General features: G+C 52.0%; 1 protein-coding gene across 3 annotated transcripts in view; it reads right to left on the bottom strand.

Moving 5' to 3' along the window:
• The window catches only part of Znf423 (zinc finger protein 423), a 310,351-nt gene that overhangs the window by 11,326 nt on the left and 274,360 nt on the right, over nucleotides 1-24,665 (bottom strand). For all 3 annotated transcript variants that reach the window (XM_052166856.1, XM_052166855.1, XM_052166857.1), the window contains 2 exons: nucleotides 16,296-16,427; nucleotides 14,804-14,919 (listed from right to left, as the gene is read on the bottom strand). In XM_052166856.1, coding sequence (XP_052022816.1) covers nucleotides 14,804-14,919; nucleotides 16,296-16,427 — 248 coding nt within the window. The remainder of the gene's footprint in view (nucleotides 1-14,803; nucleotides 14,920-16,295; nucleotides 16,428-24,665) is intronic.

Genomic DNA, 24,665 nt, shown 5'->3' with positions numbered 1-24,665 from the left:
AGCTAATGATCGCCACAGTCCTCATGAAACACATAGGTGTGTACCCTCGCTAGTCCCAAAGGAGTCACATACCACAAATAGAAGGGCACAGGGTGGTTCCCCCACTTCTGGGATGTAGCTTTTATAGACTAACGGCTCAGCCAGCAACCAAGCCGTGGCCAGTGTTTCCGCCCACACACCTGCCCAACCAACACCAAGTGAGCCTGACTGTGGCGACCCTTCTCCTGTAACAGAGTTCGCTGACTCCGTGAGGCAAACCTACAATCATCTGTATTCCTGGACTGTTCCATCTCACTCAGTGAACCAAAGGAGCATGTGTGAGTGTGTGCAGGCAGTTTTAAAGTAGAGTGTGAAATTCAGAGCAAAGAGTGGGGCTGGAGAGATGGCTCAGTGGCCAAGAGTATTCGCCGCTCTTTCAGAAGACTCAGGTTCAGTTCCCAGTGCCGGCTTACAACCATCTAGCAACAGTGCTGGGGGAATCCAACAGCCTCCCCTGGCTTCCTCTGGCACTGAATGCATAGCACACAGAGAGAAAATATTCTCATACGTAAAATCAAAATAAATAAACCTTTTATTATTTTTTTTAAAAAAAGCAGAAGAGGAAGACACTCTTCTGCTTTTTTAAAAGCACGGGGGCTGGAGAGATGGTTCCACGGTAAAGAGTGCTCATTGTGCTTTCAGAGGACCCAGGTTCAATTCCCAGCACCTATGCTAGGCACGTCATGGCTGCTTACAACTTCCGCTCCACGGGAACCTGAGCCCTCTGGCCTTGGGCACCTGCACTTGTACACAGAGCCACGCTGAGACACAAAAATAACTACAAATAAATCGTAAATGAAAGCTAATATACGCCCCAAGATGGATAGGCGGGTAGATGTGTGAGCAGCTGCTGGACGGACACATGTGGGGTAGGAGGGTGGACAGCGTGTAGCTGAAGGGTGGGAGCGGGAGTGCCTGGGTGAACGGGGAGGTTGCAGGTGGGGGGACTGCCCAAAAGTACAGTGGGCTTTGGAGTTCAAATCTGGCTTCGGTCTCTCACTGCCTCTACAAACCTAGGCTCAGAAAGACTTCATTTCTTTTTTTGGGGGGGGGGGGATTTGGTTTTTTCGAGACAGGGTTTCTCTGTGTAGCCCTGGCTGTCCTGGAACTCACTGTTCCAGGCTGGCCTCGAACTCAGAAATCCGCCTGCCTCTGCCCCCCAAGAGTGCTGGGATTACAGGCGTGCGCCACCACCACCCGGCAAGACTTCATTTCTTGTAAGCCCTGTTCACAGATCTCAAAGGTGGGGCTAACTGTATCTACTTTGTAGTGTTGTTATGAGGTCTAAAGTAGAAAATATACAGTGCCAGGTTGAGACAGCATACAGAACGCCCTGTGTCAGGTGGGGCAGCTGACTGTCGCCATGGAGGACCATAGCGTCTGTAAAACCAAATGTGAATACAAACAAGCAAATAAACAAGGCGTGGGGTGGGTGATGGGGGGTTCCGGAGGTGGCCTGGGTCTGGCACTGATCTGCTCTGAGGCCCCAGGAAGTGACTTAACCTCTGTGTCTTGGTTTATCTTGAGAGAAACATTGTGAGGAGTTGACACTTAGTGCTCAAAAGTACTGAGGGCTGTGCCTGGTTCTTGATAAAACACTAAGTAACGCTGGGATGATAACAGAAGGGAAACCTTCCTGTTTTGAAAAACAGAAATAATTATTTAGCTTCAACAACCTCCAGCCCCCCCCCGGGGGGGGGGAGGGTGTTACCTTCTGCTCTATAAGATGTTTGATATTATGGTGACAGTGACATTTCTGTGTGTGTCCCCTCACTCCCAAGTGAGTGGAGAACAGAGGGTTTTTTACTGAATAAGGCATGCTCCCTTGTCCCACTAAGAACCCCACAAACCCTGTCCCCTAAGTTTACCCTTTTGTTTCTTCCTCTTTCTCCACCGCAGTTCCCACCAATGCCATGATTTAGCTGTCTGAGAACAGAATGATCCAAGATTCATTACAACAACAACATACCCATGTACTGGCTATTATATATGAGTCCCTACTATGTGCTGGAAACTGCCCTTCACACATCAGCGCCACTTTCCCAGCGTCTCCATTTCTCTGATGAAGAAACTGAGGCTTTCCCCTCAGTCTTTCAGCGAAGCAGTTACCCAGGTGGCCAGAGGTGCTCTTACTTTCCTCCTGTTGTTCCCTGGTGCCACCTAAAGGCCATACCAAAACCAAACTGTCACCCAGAGCAGGCCTGGACCAACCCCAGCCAGCCCGCTTGATTCTGTGTAAACTTCAGTGGCAGAGCGAGTGCGGCCCACTCACTATTGACACAGCAAAATTAATTTCTGGGCCCCCTAATTCCCCGCCCTCTGCTCCTTCGAGTGTTCACGGGGCTGCTGACTGCCGCTACTAAAATGCCAACTTGCATTTCTCATCATTAATTTCTCTCTAAATGTCATTAGTAATTGTTCCTGCTGCACCGAAGAGTGCAATCTACACTTTCACCAAGAGTACTTGGTCTCCTCTCTCTGCTGGTGGGGGCGGGTGGGGACCAGGGCCCCTGCCACACCAGAGCCCATCCTCTTAGCAGGAAGCAGCCAGCCACACTCCCAAGAAGAGGCGGTTTGAGCAAGAGTGACCCAGGCACACAGAAGTCTATCCAGGGTACTAGAGCCCTGACACCCGGCCTTGGAGCCGGGCTGCCTGGGTTTCTGTCTCCACCCCTGCCCAGCGGTGCCTCAGCCTTCCACCTGCAAATGGTCGAGGCGACTGTGCAGTTTGCATTGGGAGTGTGCTGAGGGAGACAACAATGGCACAGGCTTCCCGAGACGCTTGGCTGGGGGGCTTTTTGATATCCTCAGAGCCTCACACCATCAGGGCTGCGATCAAGCTCAACTCTGCCACTTACAAGTTGTGTGACACGACATCGAATCACTGGTGTCCCTGAATCTAACCTGGCGCAACCTAAGCCCAGCACTCAGGAGGCTGAGGCAGGGGGATAAGAGTCTGAAGTATACCTTGGCCACATAGCAACAGCCTATCTTAACAGAGTCCAAGTGAAATGGTAACATTCCCAACTCTGCCCCACCGCGCTGCCCCTCTCTCAAGTCCTCCTTGGATCTGCGTCTCAGTGGCCTGCTGTTCCCTCTCTAAGAGGGATCCTACACCGCAGCTCCTGATGTTCAGAAGCCCAGAGCCTTACCATCAGGCCCTGTTCATGTCCACGTGGGGCACAGCTTTGTAGTGTGCAACCCTCTGTGAGCACTGAAGCGACAGACAAGCCATCCCCCGTCACTGGCATTGTTACTGTTACTAAGAAACTGAAGGCATTTAGTCCTGCCTGAAATGGCGCCGGCGAGGGGCTAGGCTCAGAGCACACACAATGGTCCTAAGCTCGAGGATCCTGGCAGCTCCCCATGCCCATCTGTCATAATGGCACGGTGCCCCAGAAAGTTGGTTGGCCCCAGCCCCAGGGCATGAATGGTAGGTTTCAACAGGCGGCCTGAGATCCACTCTGAATGCCATCTTTACTCAAAGCTGAGACTCTGGAGAGGCCCACGGTCCCCACCTGGGCCTCATCATGATTCACTGCTCAGCTGGACCAAACCCTGGGTTCCAGAGGACATCTGAGCAGGGCTGGTCATGGGTTTCAGCCGCTCTTCCACTACCCCTCTGTGGTTTCCAGAAATCCTTATACACCCAAGAGGAAAGAACAGCCATAGTCCCATGGCCCAGTAGCTAGGCGTGGTGCTGAGCCTACCTTTATAACTGGTCTCTGTCGGAGATCAAGGGATCTGCCTCAGTTCTCAGCCTTAGAGTGAACTGCTTGACAAGGAGCGTCAGAAAGGAACCCTGGGAAGGGGTAACAGGAGCTAGCCCTCACATCCCAGCCAGTATGCATTCCACTGGGCTAGATTACAGAAGACACAGGCCCATGTCTTGGGCTCCCTAAAGATGAGACTGGAGTGCTCTTTGGGTTCCTCTGCATACAGACCTCAACACTGTTACACATTGTCCCTCAGTACCCAGAGCTGCTACAGGAGTGACAATGATGGTCAGAGATGAGGCCACACTCTACCGTGGACAGTAGATCCTTATACCTTCAGATGTCAGACACTGGCCGATCTCAGCAAACGGTAACCTACCGTGGGCAGAGATAGGGTCCAGACCTAAGGTATCGTAGAGAGAGTCCTGTGGGGCCCAGCTGTGCAGCTGCCTTAATGGGCTTCAACTGTTGGATTATTCATTAGCTAATTGATTGATCTGTTTTGGATATTTTGGAGACCTTTCAATCAAAATGCTTGATATAAGAAGTGTTTAATATTTTAGAGTTTTAAAATTTGGAGTATTTGCACATGCATAATGTTTACCTTGTAGATGGGACTCAAGTCTACACAGAAGATTCATTTGTATTTTGTGTACACACTGAAGGAAATTTTATTGAATATTTAAAATAATTTTTTCTACCTAAAACATATGCTGAAGGAAATGTTATCAAATATTTAAAATAATTTTTTTCTACCTAAAACATATCACTCAAATTTTACTCTTGCGATGTCATGCTGGTTCACAGGAAGACTGAAATTTTAGAGCTCTTCAGGTTTCATACATTTAAATTTGAGCTGTGCAGTTTTGATGGAGGGACTGAGGCAGTGGTGTGATCCTGTATGATCCTGCTGCAGTCCAGAAGCAGGAAAGAAAGGCCTGGTCCTTCTAGTACACAGTTCCCTCCTGCAGCAGGTACATAGCTCTAGGCCTTTGTGTGTCTCCATTGCCTGTACACATCTGGCACATAGTAGGTGCTCAGAAAACACTGAGGTCACACTGAGCACATACATGTGCCACTAACTGAATTAATTAGTCCCGGGGAACCACGACTATGTTTGGGATATGGATGACAGTTAATACAAGACAGTACTTATGAGCTTAGTGTGGGAGGCTTGGTAGGCAACACTACCTTCAGACCCTCCACATTCCACAAGGAAGAAACTGTAATCCCCAGGTTTCTGAGGCTCCAGGGTAACAAGGCTGGGATTCAGAGGCAGGCTGGGCTGCAAGGGTGAGCAGATATGGGCTATGCTAGGTTCTTCCTCCCCTAGTGAGAACACAATGGCCTCGCTGGAAATCCACTGATACTAATCCCAAGAATCCTGGCTTTCGAAAGCCTCAATCCTTGAGAACAACAACCCAAGGCAGCAGGACCAGTGCTTGTTAGAGGTGGCGTTTGTGCCCAGCAGTGCGAAATGTCTCTGCTAGCCTCCGAGAGGAGTGGTTCCAAGAGGCTGGCCGCCAGCTTGGCTCTCAGGCCCCAGGGCTCCTGGACTCATGAGTGACCAACTCCAGTGCTAGCAGCAGATTTAAACTCCCAGGAGCCACTGGAGTGTCCTGTATCCCAGTCCCACCCAAGACCAAACTGCTCTCCCTCTGGTGGTAAGGTGCCAAGGGCTGGGCCATCTTTAAAGCAGTACGGAGGAAGCCATGCTATTCACAGAAAGCACAGCTAAAGAGTCAAATGCTAAGCATATGCCTACAGCGCTTTTACTTTTTAATTATTATTAGTTATAATTATCTGGCTGGATCTGACAGCAGCCGCACAAAGGAGAACGGGAACTGGTTCCTCGATTACCCATCTTATCAAGACCAGGGTTCTCTGACAGTGGGCCGAGCACCTCAAGATTGTATTCCTCCCCCTCCCCCCATTTTTTGTTCTTTCCCTGCTTGTGTTCTCTTTCTACTTTCCAAGCACTCAAACATACAGTAAAATATATGGGAGAAAGCAAGGGATACATGAAAATATGATGGATGAGTGTGCAGGCGGATGGTAAGTGTGTGGATAGATGGGTGAGTCGATGGATGGGTGGTCCAGTGGGAAGATGCACGGACAGAAGGAAGGGCCATGAATGGATGGGTATGGAGTAGGCGGATATGGGGTAAATAGGCAGGCCAATGGATGGATGGGGGTAGATGGGTTGGTGGATGGACAATGGGTGATTAAGTGAGTATGTGGTAGGTGCACTGGATGAGTTGATAGGTGGATGTGTGGGAGATGGGTAGGTCGATGGATAGGTGGATAGATGGATGGTGGATGGATGGTGGGTGGGTAGGTGGATAGTGTGTGGGTGGATGGTGGGTGTGTGTATGTATGTATGTATGTATGGTGGGTGGGTAGATGGATGGTGGGTGGATGGATGGAGGGTGGGTAAATGGATGGATAGATGGTGGGTGGATGTGTAGGTATATGGATGGCTAGATGGTGTGTGGGTAGGTGGATGGATAGTTAGATGGTGGGTGGGTAGATGGATGGGTGGATGGATAGATGGATGGTGGGTAGATGGGTAGGTGGATGGATGGAGGGAGGGTGGGTAGGTGGATGGATGGCTAGATGGTGACTGGGTAGATAGATGGGTGGATGGATGGATGGTAGATGGGTGGATAGATGGGTGGCTGTATATATGGATGAATGGGTGGGTAGGTGGGTATGTAATAGGTGGATATGTGTATGGGTAGGTAGATGGAAGGAGAGAAGGGGGGAAGAAGAGAGGGAGGGGAGGGAGGAAGAAAGAGTGGACGAATATGTGAGTGGATAAATGGATCTGAGGATGAACTAATGGATAGGTTACAAACGTATGCGTGTGCTGGGAGGATAAGTGGATGGTAGAGGAGGAGTGAAGCAGACAGGAAGATAAACACACGGTGAGGGAATAAGATGGTGGAGGAATGGATGGATTAATACATAGATTAACAGGTGGGAAATCTACTGGAGGATGGATAGAGTAGGAGATGGGTAGGAAGACGACTAGAAGGTGCGCCGATGGATGTATGGGTGGGTAGGTGATTAGGTGGGTGGCAGAAACCCTCATCCTCCAAAATCTCACATTTCCACGGGAAACCAGGAATATACAGCTTATTTCTAACTCATATTGGTAAGGGGGTCTAAAGCTAAACCAAGGATGGGAAAGGCCAGAGGAAGGATAAGGGAGAGCATCCCAAAGATGGGGCCACTTGAGCAGGGTGGAATCAGAAGAAAGGCGGCAGGAGTTCCAGCAGGAAGACAGGCAGCTGCCTCACACAGACCTTCTCCACTTCCGGGCTGGGAAGGTGTGGTGGTTTGAATAAGTGTGGCCCAGGGAGGGGGACTATTAGGAGGTGTGGCCTTGTTGGAGGAAGTGTGTCACTGTGGGTCTGGGCTTGGAGACCCTCCTCCTAGCTGCCTGGAAGCCAGTCTTCTGTTTGCCTTCAGAACAAGATGTAGAACTCTCAGCTTATCCAGTACCAGGCCTGCCTAGACTCTGTCGCGCTCCCACCTTGATAACAATGGACTAAACCTCTGAACTTGTAAACCAGCTCCAATTAAATGTTGTCCCTTACAAAAAGGGACATTTCATTGCTCTCTTCACAGCAATGAAACCATATCTAAGACTGAAGTAATGCTTTCTTAGCCACACCATCCAATTGTTCAGCCTGAACTTTTCCTGTACACATATGCACACACACACACACACACACACACACACACACACCCTACCTCTGTCACAATACAATTCATGAATTCACTGATTTACTATAGCTCCCGTAGAAGGTTACCTTGTGAGAATGAAGTCCTTGCTTCTGCTTCTGCTTCATCCTCAGATGAAATGTCACCAGGTTGTGAGTGTGTGATAAGTGAATAATGAAAATGGGGGAAGGGACTGGACAAGAAAGGTCCCAGCAAAACTCAGACCACGCCCCTGGCTCACAGGCACCTCCCCCTGGCGGGGCACCAGGATCCAGCCTGGCAGGGGCGGGCTCTCGCCCTCGGAGTACTCCGGGTTGCTTGTTAGAGCACCAGCTCTGCTTTTAATCAATTGTAATCATTTAGCTGGAAGCGGCATGATTAGGCACACACAAGCAAACAGCGTGAAATAATCCTTTAAACAGGCCTGCTCAGTGCTGTGCTGGCCGCTTGGCCGCCGTGGGCCAGCTCAGAAGCTCAGAAGCGGAATCACTTCCTGCAGCCCCCACCCCACCCCCACTTTGTCACTGAGGGCTTGGGAGTCCAGGACTCGGAACGGGTCCACAGTTCCCACTGCCCAGCCCACCAAGGAGAAGTGTTTGTGCCCGTATGAACACCTGTGTGCATTTCAGGAACTTATAAGTGCTCGGGGCAGGCTCTCCCCACAGCTCAGAGATGCCAGGAGAGTTACTTAGGAAGAAAAGGGCAGTGACAGCTCTAGGGCTCCACCCCTACTGTGACATTACCACAGGAATCCTGGGCATCATGACAGGTTGGAAACGTAGCATCAGGAAGCAGGAGGTCACTGGATTCACCATGGCTGGAACTATCTCCTCTTCTCCACAGCCCAGCCTGGATAGAACCCACCCTGTGGCTCCTCTGCAGGCCTCCAGCCTGCGCCTGCCAGGCCTGGCTCCCGGCAGGGCAGGGCAGCAAGAGCTTTCCCAGCTGGCTCACCTAGGAGCACTTTCGTTTCATCCCCTGTTACTGCCACTACTGCTACCTGCTTGGCCCAACTACTAAAATAGTTTCTGGGTCCCCTGACAACAAGGCTTTTTATAGTTCAGCACTGCAGGCCTCATTTAAATCTATTAGCTCATATAAATGGCGATTTATTTAAACTTTGGAGGGTTTCTGTTTGCCTCGGTGGCAAAGACGATTTGGTTTTGTGGGGGGCTGTGGCACTCTGTCATTTATTTGTGACCTCAGACAAGCCCCCAAACCTCTCAGAGCCTCAGTTTCCATTTCTGTACAGATTTGGAGCGACTCGAGGCTGTGCTGAGATGAACTATACCAATCGCTAGAAGCAGGGTGGGGCGTGGCAGAAATGAAGCAAGAGGATGTGAGCCCCGTTGTTGTGCCCACCTTCAGAGTCCAGTCCTGGAGGCCTTAGGTAGCAGTGCACTGGCCCGGGCATCCCTGGGTGAGGAGCTGAAGGCAGAGAGAGTCTGAAGGGAGAAGGGCATGCCATCCACCCTCTGTTGGTGAGCACAGAGGTGCCCGAGGGGATGTGGAGACAGCTGGGCTGGGCAAGTGGTGTCTGCCGCCCCTTCGTTTAGGTTGGCTTACCCTGGCAAGGGGCCGACAAGGCCTCAGGCCTTTCATCTGCTGAGGCCTGCGGCTGGAAAACACAAGGCCAACAGCCCTGGCATATTCCAAGTGTCTTATTCCCTAATCAAATCTCCCTCCTGCCCTCCTGAACCAGTGAGAAGGCCAGGGTCACAGGAAACAGAGGAGAGGGTCTGGGGTCGTGTCCCTCCCAACTCATCTCAGCGTTTCCCTTCAAGTCCCAGCATGGCTGTGTGGCGCCTACAGCATCCAGGCCAGCATGGCTGCCTCGCATGGAAGTTCTCCGGGTACTGTTTTGTTCCAGCTCAGAAAATAAAACTCCTAGAGGGAAAGAACTTTACAAACCCATAAGATTCTCAAATTGCCTAAAAGGAAACTGCAGAAAACAATGGCTGTACCATTGACCGCATGTTCCTTTCCTGGGCCTACAACATGCCCTGGCTACAGATAAGGAAGCCAACAACCACAGGCTGTACAGTAAGACCACAAGGAAAGGACAGGACAGTTGCAGAGAAGACAGAGCCCTGCCACATCGTTTACTGACACTAGGCCTTTGGGGACAGGACCCTGAGAACCCAATGTCATCTACTATGGCTTCCAGAAGCTATGGACATCACTACAGTTTCAGTCCCCTGGACGCTTTAGATCCTCACACAGGAGGGAATCAGGAGTAGCCCTGATTAGACTCCATGGCTTCTCCCAAAGCTTGGGACCCATGAAGCATGCTGGGAAACCGCTTTGGGCCAGAGTTGCAAACACTTGAGGGACAATAGACTTCCTGGAAACTCCCTGAGGTCAGCCTGGGTCCCTGAGTGCAGCATGTGGCCTGAGCACACAGGTGTGCTCAGTGTGTGCCTGGGGGTGGTGTGACAAGTCCTGCTTGGTCCCTCCAGCTGTTGGCTCGCCTGCAGGCACGACACTGTGGTCTGCTTTCTGAGTCAGAATGCACATGGCGGGTCCTCTGGAGTCTAACTTCTCCTGCTTGGCAAGGGAAATCCTTCTGGGTCCTTCCAGCACCCAGAGACACTGGTCAGCAAGTGTCACCCTCTCACCGGGAACGAATGGGAACTTCTGCCGTGGTGTCATTGTCAGCGAGGCACGTGGGGGTCTCAGAGCCCCTCTTTCTGTACACATGCCCCGGGCTGGATTATGGGTAATGGTTGCTGTGTACGTAACTTTCTTTTTTGTCATGGGATTCTGCCATACTGACCTCCCTCAGCAGGATGCCAGAATTCCGGCTTTCAGTACCCTGGCCCCAGACAGGACCCCAGCTTTCTGCATCTGCTTTATAGCTACTCTGGTGCTGTGAGTGGCATCGCTCTGTGGCTTTCTCTGCTCCTTCCTGTCACAGCTGACATTCATCTTCTCTGGGAGGCATGCCTGTCAAAAGTTTTTGCTCATTTTATTGAGTTTTGGAATTCACCACACATTTACACAAACCTTTATTGGACAAGTGATGGGCAGGAACCTCATCTCTGCTGGTTCACTCAATAGTGTCTTCCCAAAGCGCAGTTCCAAAATTTGGATTTAGGATGTAAATCAATCTTCCCTCCTGCTTGGGTTCCTACCACAATGGAAATCAGGTTCCACGGCCCTGCAGATGTTGCTGCGATCTGTGGTCCATCTGCTCCTTCCTGCCCACCCGTTCCTGCTCTTTCTCCTGGCTATGTTCTGCCTGCTCTTGCCCTAGCTAAACACCTACCCATGCTGACCACAGGGTCTTTGCACACACAGCTCTCTGCCACAGAATCCTGGCAACTCACTCTCTAAGCGCCGTCCCTAGACTAGGTACTGGGTGTACACTGGCCTTCTATACACAAGCACCACATGAGCAACAACTTTACTTCCTGCTCAGGATCTTAGTCACGCATAAACTCACATCGTTTTATCCAGATTCCCTTGAATTACTCTCACAGAGCGAGCTGAACTCAGATTCAAATAAGACCGGCATCTCTCTCATTCTGGCAACTGTGCCGCTTTTACCGCATCCGGTCTTTAGAGGCAGACACAGAAGAGGCCCACAGGCTTCCAATCTGGTCATCCTTCTAGTCCACAGCAGAACTCTGCAGAGCCAGAATAAACTCAATCCTAGGCTGTACAACTCCTCAGGCCCTCTTAGGTCACAGTGCACGTACCACCAACACGGGCTTCCTAAAGCTTCCTCACTCAACATCACATGACACGTGGGAGTTACGGCCCAGCAAAGGCAGGTGCCCTGGCTGACCTCACTGGCACCCAAGAGAAAGCTCAGCCTTGTTTTCTTCATGCAAACAAGACAGTCCAGATCAGCTTCAATTAATGGCAGTGAGATCGTGGGGCCTGAAAACCCTCCTCAAACCCAGAAAATTGCTATTCAAGTTACTTAACAAAAGCCATTATTTGCATAGATTTAGTGTTGTTACACTTCCCATTTAAATGGTCTGTAATTAAAATAATTAATCACAGAAAATAGTGGCTTGTTAACGCTATAATTTAGTGAGGTTCTTTTACTTGAGGATCCCAATCAAAGGTTATCAGGGTGACCAGGGAACTAGTGGCTTCTAGAGTTTTCCTTTTTGGTCAAGGTGGAGATGGGTCCCAGGGCGTGTGCATGCTAGGAAGCACTCTACCACTGAGCTACATCCTCAGTCCGTAAGGGATCATTATTGTTATTATTGTTGTTGTTGTTATTAATTAATTAATTTTATTTTAAAGCAAAGGGTAAGTTGCTTGGGCTGGGCTTGAACTTTTGATCTTCCTACCTCAGCCTCCTGAATAGCAGGATTATAGGCTTGGTTACTCTTGGGTTGGTCCATAGACCAAGGCCAAGTGAGGCACGGTGTCTTACCCTAGTTTCTCAATACTGCTACATTTGGGAAGCCAAGCGAGTCCCCTATGATGTCTCCCTCGGGTCAGAGAAACAGGAACAGAGACTGTTCTTTCAGAGAGAAACTTGTTTATTATGTATCTCTCTCTCTCTCCTCACACTGGTGTGCATGTGTCTCTCTGTGTGTGTGTGTGTGTGTGTGTGTGTGTGTGTGTGTGTAGTGAGAGAGACAGAAGAGACAGAGACAGAGACACAGAGACAGAGGCACAGAGACAGAGGAGAACATGCATGTGCACGTGTAAAGGTCAGAGGACAAACCTGGGTGTCTGTCCTCACCTTTCACAGTGAGACACGGTCTCTTAGTTGAGTTGTTGCATACACAAGGATAGCCCTCCCATTGCTGCATACACCAGGCTAGCCCTCCCATTCCAGCATACACCAGGCTGGCCCTCCCATTGCTGTATACTCCAGGCTAGCCCTCCCATTGCTGCCTACACCAGGCTAGCCCTCCCATTGCTGCATACACCAGGCTAGCCCTCCCATTGCTTGCATACACCAGGCTGGCCCTCCCATTGCTGCATACACCAGGCTAGCCCTCCCACTGCTTGCATACACCAGGCTGGCCCTCCCATTGCTGCATACGCCAGGCTAGCCCTCCCATTGCTGCATATACCAGGCTAGCCTTCCCATTGCTGCATACACCAGGCTAGCCCTCCCATTGCTTGCATACACCAGGTTAGCCCTCCCATTGCTGCATACACCAGGCTAGCCCTCCCACTGCTTGCATACACCAGGCTGGCCCTCCCATTGCTGCATACGCCAGGCTAGCCCTCCCATTGCTGCATACACCAAGCTGGCTTTCCCTGAGCTTCCATGGACTCTCCCATCTCCACCTCTCATCTCACGGTAGCGGCAGCAGGATTACAGGTATGCGCTATGGCACTTGGCTTTACAAGAGTTTGGGGAATTGTAACTCAGAGCTTCAGGCATGTGCAGCAAGCACTTTACCCACTGACCCACATCTCCCAAGCCCTCAGGGAGAAATCTTAAAGCCAACAAGAAGAGACCAGTTGTTCCCTGTCATGGTGTCCGGGACAATGGAAGAGGACAAAGGCAGGAGTGAGAGGCAGTGTGTAAGGAGACTGAGTTAACGCACTAACAGTGGCTCATACACGCTTGGGGGTTTTTATGCCGCCTGTCCTGGTTCACCCCACAGGAGACCTGGTCTACTCTGACTGACCGATATGCTGGTTAGCAGCTCTGGTCCTGGGTACTGGCTCCTCATTGCCCTCAGCACAGAGAGGCAGGGTATAACCCACTAGAACGCTGAGTCCCCACTTATGATGCTCGCCTGGAAGTGGAGCTCCTCCCTGGCCTGTTCCGTTTAGCTCGAAGCCTAACCCATCCACACTGGGGAGGGAACGAAGGCCATGAGTAATGTAAGCGTATGTGGGAGCTAGAGGGCTTGGCCAAAAGGAAAGAAACCTCCAAGGCCTGGTCACTCAGCCAGAGCTGAGCTCAATCAGGACTCAGCTGGCAGGCGGCTGATCCTCTCTACACCCTTCTCGGACCTGTTTTCAGCAACTATGGAGACGGGTGAGCTAAAGCCTCCAGAAGACCCAGCTTGCCTGCGCCAGGCACTGCTGTGTCCAGGGACGTGAGATGGGTGACTGTCCGCCTCATGCTGGGCGGATGGAAGGTCACTGGGAGCAGGCACAGCACTGCCCAGGTGTGAGGCGAGGGCTGCCCTGCAGGCTGATGTGCATCTGTAGGGATCTTGTCGCATGCCAGTACCCCCTTGCATCCTGGCAGAGGGTGGGGATACAATCAGCAGCCTCAACTTCCTAGAGTGTGCATTCAGACACTGAGGCCCCTTCCCACCCTTAGGAAGCCAAGCGTGGAGGGACGGCGTGTGGCTTGCTCTAAGGACCCTGTGTGGGAGAAGCTGACTGATTCTCTTCCCAATGGAAGCTGGAAGAGCTGATACACTCATCTCTCCTCCCTCCCTCCTTCCCCTCCCTGCATGGTGACCATGGAAACATAGATGGGTATGGACCCTCTGTGGGCACAGGTCACCGAATATCATGAACTCTGCCTGGATCTGCCACATGAACGACAACTAAGCCTTTGTCCCTGGCTAGGGTAATCTCAAGAATACTGCTGCCACTGCTGCAACCTTACCTCCTCGCCGCGGCTGGGGGCAGTGGCTCCCCAGTGGGTAGTGCTTCGGTGCATCTCTGCGGCTTGGTTCCAGTCAATGGGAGTGTGGTCTCTGGGACTGCAGTGTTGAGCTGTGTGTGTCTGCCACCCCCTGTGCACGCATGCACTGCCAGTGTCAATGATGGTGCATGGGTGGGAGGAACTTTTCCTTATGTAGTGAAGCTATGACAAGGCGTGACCTTTGTATGAGCACGAAGGGTGCTTCTAGTGGGCATGTGAATTCGTCACTGTTAATAAAAATTTCCTGGAAATGTCAGTGCAACAGACAGCTCTGGATCCAAATCCAGATCTTCGGAAAGTCAGTACCAAGTAAGAAGAGAAAGAACCCCATGGGACTCTAGGGCAGGGCTGCGGATGTCTGGTGGGTCCCGGCATGAGGATCCCTTGGGAGGATCAGGAAAGCCGGTGGAGACCCCTGTGTGCACCTGAGGCCACACTGGCCTCATTACTGATTGCCTTTTCTCTGAGCTAGAACCAATAGATATCCACTATATCTTATATTCCAGTTATCCAGGAAGAGCTAGATTCAGGCTGTGTGGGCCACATAGGCCAGCAGCAGTCACAAAGCCAAGATCCACCAGGAACCAGGATAGGTGTGAGCTGGAGTCTCCTGCTCATAGGCTCAGCCCCCTCCTGTAGGCCTTCCCAGGGATGCACAGGCCACATTACGCACTATGCCAGCCAGCCGAGGGTGTAGCCACTGGCGCACAGGGGCTGGCACACTCACCTGCAACTCTGTCTGGAAGAAGAACTTCTGTGGGCACTGCGAGCAGTCGTAGATTTTGTCCTCCTGCCCGTGCACGGCGAAGATATGCTGTTGCAGCTTGTTGGCCTGGACGAAGACTGTACACACAGACACGGCAGTTAGAGGCCAGCCCGCCTCAGCCCCACCACTTCCTCAAGTAGGTATCACCCAGGCACGTGTGGTTGGCCAAAGACTGGTGCTGGGAACATTAGTCCATATCAGAGGACCCTGAACTAGATAAACTAAGCTCTGCCCCACAGTGGCTGTGCAACCTTGGGACAGACAGTGAAGCTCTCTGGGCTTTGTATCTTTCTTTAAACAGTGTGGTTCATTATAGTGAACACTTCGCTGGATATCTAGGAGGATCATAGGGTATTTAAAAAAATGAAGAAGTACGTGGTTAAGCCAGTGACCGTGCCCTCACACTGCAAGGTAGTCACTGCTGACACTCCATCTAACAGAAGAAAATCAACATTAAGTGACTTGCCCAAGATCCCACTGCAAGTGGGTTGCAGAGATAAGGCTGGAATTAGGTCAGCACAGCACAGTGCCTGGTACCAAGAGGTTAGTCAATGACATGAATCACTGCTCCTGTCGCCAGGGTTACTGTCTGCATCCTTGCATGTGATGCTAACAGATGGGCAGGGGATCCTGAGTTAGGGGAGGGAGGGAGGGAAGAACCAGGGTGTTTCAGGGAGGCTGGGACCCCAGAGACATGTGCATACACATGTGTGTCATGAGCAGGTCATAGCACTGGCTTCCTTTCCCCGTGACAGCCCAGCCCTGGGCACATCCAGGAGGTGACCCAAAGCAGCTGTGTGTCTGGGAGGTAAGCACTTCAGAGACAGTCTCCTGCCAGGCACCCTCCCTGGGGTGGGCTTCCCACAGAGGTAGACAGCAGATGTCGGGGAGCCCGGCTCCCTGTGCACACCGGCTGCCATCTGGGCAGCAGGAGGGGCCGGCAAAGCCCCCGAGATATGCCTCGGGCCGGGACAGCCACTCGCTTGCTGGGGCTGGCAGTCAGCCTGGGGGCTGGAGACCTGGCCAACAAAGCTGTCCTGGAGCTGCTTGGCTGAAGCCGGGCTGGGACAGGGAACTCACAGGCTGGAGGTGGGTAGGCTGAGGGGAGTGTATAGAGCAGTCCCACTGATGCCCGGTGGAGCGCACGGCTCCACACATAGCTCCACGGAGCACCGAGGAACCCAGGAAGGGCAGACTGCAGGCAGGAGTGAGTATTTACTCAGCCATGATAGGAGTAGGGACCAGAAAAGTGTCACCCACGGTGCCCAAAAGGAAGGGAAAGGCAGGCTATGGGACAGCTCTGCATGCGGGGAGACAGGGCTTCAATGGGGGTGGGGGCTGAGAGTCAGGGCTCCAGCCGTGGCACAGGGCAGGCTCCTCCTACCCCCACCCTCACCCCCACCCCCATTCCCCACCCCCATGCATTTTTGCCATTCCCACACGGTTACCATACCTGTGAAGCACACGGGGCACTTGAAGGTGCCACCCATGCCCTCGAAGCTGTGTTCAATGAGGTGGCAAAGGAGCTTGGCTGGGGAGTCAAACATCTGGTTGCACAGCTTACACTCATGGTTAATGCCTTCCTCTGCAAAGGAAAGTGACAACTCCAGTGAAGCTCACGCAGGGGCAACCAGAGCTAACATACCCTGTACCAGTCGAGGAACTCCACACTCCACCCCTAGGATATCCCACACCAGCTGTGAGTCGTCACCCGAAGCTGATGCAGGGAACCACAGACACGAGTCCTGTCTCTGCTCTGGATGGTCTAGCCCCGACTCTAGCAGCAGTCAGTCAGGTTTGGGTCTAGATGCAGGTTTCTGATATGTGGGGTCATGGTTTTCTTCTTCTGGTCATAAGCCGCGTTCAACAGCTTGAGTTCTGAGAGCCCGAGGAAAGGGAGCCATATGTCTTAGTAGATGGTTAAAGGGAGTAGCCGGGCCTTTTAAAATCCAATTGAATATTGATGGAGTGTGTGATATCCGGGGATTGGCCTAAATGAGTTAGGCATTCTTTGGAGAAGGAAATGGATAATGTCGTTCCCTCGTTCCAGCGGGGATGGGGAGCACGGAGCACCAGCTGGTGACTTGGGTGTGAGGACTGCTCTAGAAGGGAGTGGCCAGAGGAGGACAGAGTGGGAGAAGGTGCTTAAGAAGCTTGGTAAGACCCTAGAAGACGTTGCAGCGAGCCAACCGTCTCTCGCGGGATCATTTGCCTCTGCTGCGAATCACAAAGAAGGGGCAGACTCCTCCTCAGCTTCCTACCAGAAACAACGTTCCCACCTGGAACTGCTTCAACACCCAAGCCTTCCCTCGGTGGTGCCCAGAGAGCAGAACGAACCAAGGACCACGTCTGATCACTTGCTGGGTTTGACCTGAGGTCCAACAACCTTGCCCAGGATCAAGATCGGGGCTCAGATTCTGCCTCCCCTCTCCAAGCTGCACACTCTAGAACGTGTAGGCACAGTCAGTGCTCCCCAGCTGGCACAGTCAGTGCTCCCCAGCTGGCACAGTCAGTGCTCCCCAGATGGCACAGTCAGTGCTCCCCAGCTGTGAGGGGTGGGGAGCTCCAAGCTTTCATCCATGGCCAGAGAAGGTGTGGGCACTCCCTAGCTGGAGTATCGTCCTGTCAGCTAGAGTAGGTGTCCTCTCTCAGAGGTATTCGGTATCACCCTTCCTCTTATGGTCAAGGTGTGAATTAACGAGTTAATTCACATAAAGCATCACAGAGCCCACAGCAAGTGCTCAATTAGTGTTTACTGCTGTGCATGGCTGTTTTGGCAAAAATGCAATCTGGGACAGCCAAGGACACAGCCCTCCCCTCGGCTCCCCAGGGAAGTGGGCTCACCAAAGGTGCCAGGTGCTCTGATTTGCCCTCAAAGGCAGGAATTAGGTAGCAGAGGGGCTCTGCTGGTGGCAAGCCATAGACACAGATGGGCTGAGCCTCCTGGCGCGTCCCTGGGTCCCCAGGCCCTGGCAGGAATGCTGGGACAGCAGGCTCTCATTCCCTGGCCCAGCTCATCCCCCACACTCCAGGCACCCCCGCTGCTGAACGGCACACTCTATGTGCAGGTGGGCCTGCCCCACATAGCCCAGTGGCTGGAATCTACCGGTTTTTTTGTCATGTCCCTAGAGCCCCAGCAACTAGGCCACGTGCACCCGGCAGAAATGCGGGCAGATCTTCCCTTTACACTGGTGGAAAAGAGACTCATTGACAAGTTTGGGGACATGGGGCAGGCTCAGCACGCTTGCCACAAAGGCCCTGCACACCTCCTCCACTTCCCATGGGAGATGCTCGTTGTAATTAGAGATGACTTCCGGTGTGGGGGCTGCCTCTAAAGACCCCCCAACATGCCCTGCACTCGTCCCCGCGACACCAACAATGCTTCTCAGAGCCCGGTGCATCATGGGATGAATGAATGCATCAGGGCGGGTTGAGAACCACCCTTCTGTGTGGCTTTCCTATGGCAACTGAGGCAGGGGCAAAAGTGACAGCTGTGAGACGTTCTACAGAGGTTTACCACAGCAGTCTTAGAAGAGTACTGCTGACTAGGAAATGGGATTTCCAGGAAGAAGAAACGGGTTCAGAGAATGAGGTCACTTGCTAAGATTGGGGTGTTGCTCTGTGCAGGATACAAAGCCCAGTCACATGTGTGTGGCCCCCTCCCTCCCCTCCCTCCTCCCACTCCCTTCATCCACAAGCAGCAGCCTCTCTGTGCTCCAGAATCCACGACTTTCCAGTCCCAGCGCCACCACGGCTGCAGGTGGGCAAGGCTACTGCCTTGCTGTTTTGCAGCTCCCAAAGCACAGGCCACCTCTAGCAGGGGCTTCTCAGAAGCAGTCCTGAGAAGAGGTGTCCAGCTGGGGCTCGCTCTGCCGCTGTTTGGCTAGAGCTGGCTCTGCGGCAGGGATGAGGAATGGCTGACTGCTCTGACTCCAAACAGCCTTTCAGCACTTGGCTGTGAATGGGGCTGGGCTGTCTGATATACAAACACGGAGGACAAAGAAGGCTCCTGCAACTTATAAATCAGAGAAATCATGTCTGACAGTCACTTTCCGATCCATGAGCGCTGGGCAATTCATCAGCTGCTCCCCTCTGATTCACAGAGGCAGCTCCGCCCAGCACCCGCGTTCATAAATATGTGCACAGTCAGGCGGCCCTGAGCCGCCAGCCGCTTGTGGGGCCTAAACGGCTGACAAATCACAGCCCAAACCTGTGTCAAAGTGAGGTTCCGGGCTAATTAGATCAAAAGCCCAGCAGACAGACAACTGCCTGTCTGGGACCTTTTCCTCTATCTCTCCCAAGTGCTTAAAAGAGTCAGACCTGGGGAAGGGGGTGGGGGGATATTACACACACAGAAAGTCAAGTCTGAGGGGACAACAAAGGACCTGAGGGTTCCTGCAGACATAGGAATGTCTTTCCCTCAGCTTGGCCTTTGATTCGCCAGTCTTCACAGATCAGACTCTTCTTTACAGCAGGGTGGGCTGCACTCCCTGGGGTACCCATCAAGTGCACCTCTACCTAGAAAGGCAGCCAGGAAATGGGGGAGGGCCAGGAGGCAGAGAGGGACTGTCCTAGTTAGTGTGACAAACGTTGCTGGCTGGCGTGCGTGCGTGGTGCACATGACCCACACTGTCAGCAGGCCCAGTCCACCCGGCCGTCATCCCTCTCGCCCCGAGGTTCCAACAGCCTCTGCTGTCCCATGACGGCGGCATCCTCTGAGAATCACTTTTCTGAATTATATAAGATTGCGCAGTGCTCGCCACACCTCAGAGCAGGATGACAAAGCTGTCTGGGAGCTCCCGGGCCTCTCCGCCCCAGTGTGGGAGCTGGGGGACTGTGTGAGTTAAGACTCACGATCCTTTCTATTCTTTTTTTTTTTTAATATAGCACATGACAGGCATCCATAAGAGAGACCTGCACACCTCAAGTGAGTTACACAGCCCTGCTCGTTTGTAAAGTGAAATGCAGATCTGGCCCTGAAATTCAGATCTGCCTCCTGCTCCCTGTTGAGTCATGCTGGCACGGGGAATCTATTGGTTTAGTGCGATTTTTTAAAAAGTGAAAATCAGCCGGGCATCGTGGTTTACACCTGAATCCCAGTTCTCAGGAGGACTGCTTATGAGGTCAAGGCCATCCTGGGCTACATACTGAGTTCAAGTCCAGCAGGTACCTGTTTCTAAGACATCCATCCATCCATCCATCCATCCATCCATGCATGCCATACATACATACACACATACATACATACATGCATACATACATACATGCATGCATACATGCATACATACATACATGCATACATACATACATACATATAAACAAATAAATAAGTCACGACCTGCCAGCCAATCAAGCTGGCAAGCAAGAAGCTTCCAGATCCCCTGTTTTTCTTTTTCCCCTCCTCTGCTCTGGAATAATAAGTGTTAATTTTACACTTCATTTCTCAAAAAAAAAATAATAATAATAGGATGTGCTTTTGCTTAAAACCAAGTCAGCTCACTGGAACCTTTCAGGCTGAAACTGTGTCACCCAAAAGAAGAGCTGAGGGCTTTGTGGAAGAGCATCGTGCAGAGATGATAGCTCCCTGCAATGTCCTCGGCAACGACTTTTGTCTCCAAAAGCATTTGATCCCTGGCAGACACATCCTTATTTCCATACAGGTCTTGGGGGAAGCAAGGAGGAGACAGAGCTGATTCAGAACCCTGAAGGTGAGACTCCAGTGGGTCCCGCTGATGTCAAAGGAAGGCCAAGCACACACTCAGAGGCCATAATTTGCTGCCTGGGAGGGAGAAGCAGCAGGCTGTGGAGGGAGTGGACAGGGCATTGCTCTTGGAGTCCACTGTGCTGAGCGGACCGCGCCAGACATATTGCCTAATCTGGACCTGATGGCAGAGGCTCCATTGCGGAAGCTTCTTCGTTGTCATTAATATGTGTCCCTCTCTAGCGAGGGGATCGGTGACTGCTACCTTGTGTTGACAGGAGGCATAACTAGTCACTTTTTATCAGGAAGTGATGACAAAGGACATGCAAGTCAGAACCAGAAACACTTGGTTCAGGGTGCCAGGGCCAGCATCATTTGCTGTGCACTTTTGTGCAAGTCATTTAACCTCTTTGTGCCTCTGTTTCTGCTAGAAATTGGAAAGAATAATCATGGTTTTGCAGGGCAGACAAGCGACTGGTTTTACCACAGGATTTCTGCCCTCATTGAAGCTCTTCCCAGATGCCCTTAACTCCTCGTTGCCCTCAGGTAGACCTCCTTGAAGAGATCTCAGGGGACCTCTCACTCAACCAGGGCAGTCTGTATCCCTCTAATGTCTTCCCTGCCTTTATAATCCTTGGGGGTGTTCACTCCCACCACAGCAAAGCTAGCTGGCTGGATGCTGGGTCACAGGGTACAGGGCGGTGCCTGGCAGCTTGCACTGACACAGGTCAGCAGGGAGTCATGCAGATAGTGCCTGGAACGTCAGGACCATGCTGGGAAATGCTGTCACGTGTCTGTGGGCACTTACAACCACACTGATCTCATGTTTAACCTTCAGATCCTCTCAGAACCACAGCTGTTTCTTGGCTCCCTCAACTGACCCAAGAGGAGAGGGGACTTGAGAGGTGGTCCCCTCCAAGGACTACATAGGACAGGTATCCTTCTTCCTCTTGAAGCCCACTAACCTTAGAAAAGGTAAGACAAAGATAGAAGACATGAGGACCAGAACCAGTAAGACACACTGTGATGGGTTTGAATATGCTTGGCCTAGGGAGTGGCACTATTAGAAGGTGTGGCCCTGTTGGAGTAGGTGTGGCTTTGTTAGAGTAGGCGTGTCACTGTGGGTATGAGCTTTAAGACTCAATCTAGCTGCCTGGAAGTCAGTATTCTGCTAGCAGTCTTCAGATGAAGATGTAGAACTCTCAGTTCCTCCTGAGCCGTACCTGCCTGGACACTGCCATGTTCTTGCCCTTGATGATGACAGACTAAACCTCTGAACCTGTAAGCCAGCCCCAACTAAATGTTGTCCTGAGAAGAGTTGCCTTGGTCATGGTCATTGTCCTGGTTCACAGCAGTAAACTCTAATTAAGCCACACTCCATGTTCCTGAATCATTTTTTGTGGTAAGCTGACAGAGACATTCAGACCCCCTGGCCAAGCAAAGGCCCAAGGCCTCCAGTGCCTAGGACAGCCAAGGGGGTACCATGCCACTAAGGAAAGCACACGTACGTCCAAGTAAGGCCATGGGCCACTGAAACAGGCCACATCCTCAGACCTCTCACTGGATGAGGGGCTCGGGCTAAGGGGCCCATTTCAAGTGAGTGCAGCATGGCCTTGCCCCGCACCCTAGATGACAGATCCTTGGGGACACTTACAAGGAGGGTTAAGTGGGGTAGATAGACGGGAGAAGACACTGCTGCCACCACTCTACACTTTTGAATTAGAGGAGCTACTTACTAGCACTAACTCAGGCTTAACAAGAGGGCTGGGGACTTTTCTGAGTGAGGGAAGAACAATGACATCAGGAATGGTGCCAGGCTGTGGCATCATTCTTGGGACAGAGTTGTTACAAGTGGAGGAAATGTAAGGGAATGTGGTCCTTAAAGCCATCACTTGCCTAACCCTAACCCTAACCCTAACCCCTAACCCTAACCCTAACCCTAACCCTAACCCTCCACAGTGCAAGTGAGGGGTGAGCCCACAGCCTGACCCAAACAGCAGGTCAAGAGAAGGCCCTGGAGTCCACAGCCCAGACACAGACACTCCCCCAAACCTCCACTCATGGAGATGAAGGTGGAAAGGGTGCTTCAATCCAGCAAGCAAATGAGGAGGCAAGAGATTTGTGTAGAGAGAGACCAGGAGGGAGCGTCCTCCTGACACTTCCCACCGAACAGCAAATAGACACAGAACAGGAAATCGGAAGTGGCTGATGGGAGCCAGTCCTTTGTTGCCATCCAGAAACAAAGACTACTGGGCAGAAGACAAGAGGGCAGGTAGGTGTGGCTACACCCCTGGAAGTGGACATGGGGTGAGAGGTGATAACAGTGAGGTCTCAGAGAGGACAAAGGTCAAAGGAAAACTTTAGAGAGGTCTACAAGAGGTCTTCATAGGAGGCAGAACAGCATTCGGGTGGGCACAGAGTAGTAAATTGGACCCGGGCACACCCAAGGCCACACTCCGCCATGTCATGTGCCCCTGACCAACAGTCCCAGGGAGCAGAATCTCAAGCTCAGCTTCAGACCTAAAGCGAAGATGTTAGTTTCAAAGTGTTTCAAATTTGGGGCTTGTACTAAGATCTGATAACCACTGATATGGCCAAGAGACTACTACTAGCCTGACCAGAGGACAAGACACAGCTCTGGAAAGGGCAGGAAGTAATCTAAAGTTGTGTTTTGCCTACACCAGCTAAGGTGGGGAACCATTTCTTGCAGGGAGGGATACTGGACCCCCCCCCCCCACAGGTGAGCATGGCTCCCCAAGCCGGCGTCATCACCCATGTCCTGCCCCAGTGCTTGGTGCTACGTGTCTCTTGATACCCCATCCCATCAGGAAGGCTCAGTGGCTACTTCAAAGCCCCACTGCCACCGCCACCTCCTCCCCCACCCCCACCTTGGGTTCACAGTTTCCTAATTAATCCTGAAGGATGGGCTGTACCCCTCATCTGCCCCAAGGGTACCTTCCCAGGCCTGTCTGGCCAGGAGGGACCCATCATCATACAGTCCCCCGATGTTTCCATGTTTCGGGAGGGCCTATAAATGAGCTCTGGCAGCCTGAACCAGGGCCCCACAGGGACCCAGAGCCTCTTCAAAACAGAGCCCTGACAATTAGGCAGTCTGAGTTTTGAAAGGCCTGGGATTGATGGCGTGGACAGTAAAAATATCACCTGGGGAGCTGGGTGTAGTCCTTGGAGGGTTGCCTGAGGTCAGTTGCTATGGTAACGGAGAATGAGCTCAACCTTGTAACTGACCCTTATCTTTTTTTGATCTGTGGGCCACTTGGGGCCAAGGCTTGAAATCAACTGGAAAATAATCCGGTCACATATCAGAAGGAAAACTATTTATACTTATTTATCCACGTACCCACTCACACACACCCCATTCCCTTAGAAAGGGAGGCTGAGTCCGTAATGAGCCCATGACGCTCCACCAATGCCCATGGAGGTTCTGTGATGCAGGAAGAAGGAAGCCTGACTCCCAGCAGAATGTAGTCACTGTCCTGAGAAACTGCCATCCTCCCCCCCACAGTCCCTTGCTTTCTCCTAGACCACCCCAGGCTTTGCAGCCTCCCGATGTCTAGCCTAGACCACTAAGCAGGTAGGCTCTGCAGGTCCTGCTACCGTGTGCTGTGGGAGAGCACTGTATAAGCTTGGAAGGGTTCCCTCCCCCACTCTTTCCTGTACCAGAAGATTGCTCTGGGCTGTGAGGCTCAGAGGAGCCGGGCAGGTGTGCATGCTTCTTCAAAACTGAGGCCAATACCGTGGCTGGGTTGGTGGAGGACAGTCGCACACTGACTAAACTGGCCGGTTTGTCTCCCCACACTCTCACCTGGATTCCACGGCATGATCAGCCACATAGCCAGTCCCAACTCCAGGGTGATATTCTAAGTCATAAGTACTATGATTTTACCACTTCCAAAACTGAAATCCAAAGGTTCCAGTTGGATCCACTGACTGAGTGTTCTTAAGAGCCACGTCAGGGGTCGTATCCCAGCCAGAGGTCAGCAAAGCCACAGTGATTCCAGGTAGGGGTCACTGTGGAATTCCTGTTACAGCCAGCGGGATAGCCCACCACTTGATCTGGCATGCACCTCTTCAAAAAAGTAGAGTCGAAGGTTGCTCGACTCA

Source organism: Apodemus sylvaticus, chromosome 21, assembly GCF_947179515.1.
Source record: "Apodemus sylvaticus chromosome 21, mApoSyl1.1, whole genome shotgun sequence".
Taxonomy (NCBI): Eukaryota; Metazoa; Chordata; class Mammalia; order Rodentia; family Muridae; genus Apodemus; species Apodemus sylvaticus.
This window is presented reverse-complemented; position numbering and strand designations above follow the sequence as displayed.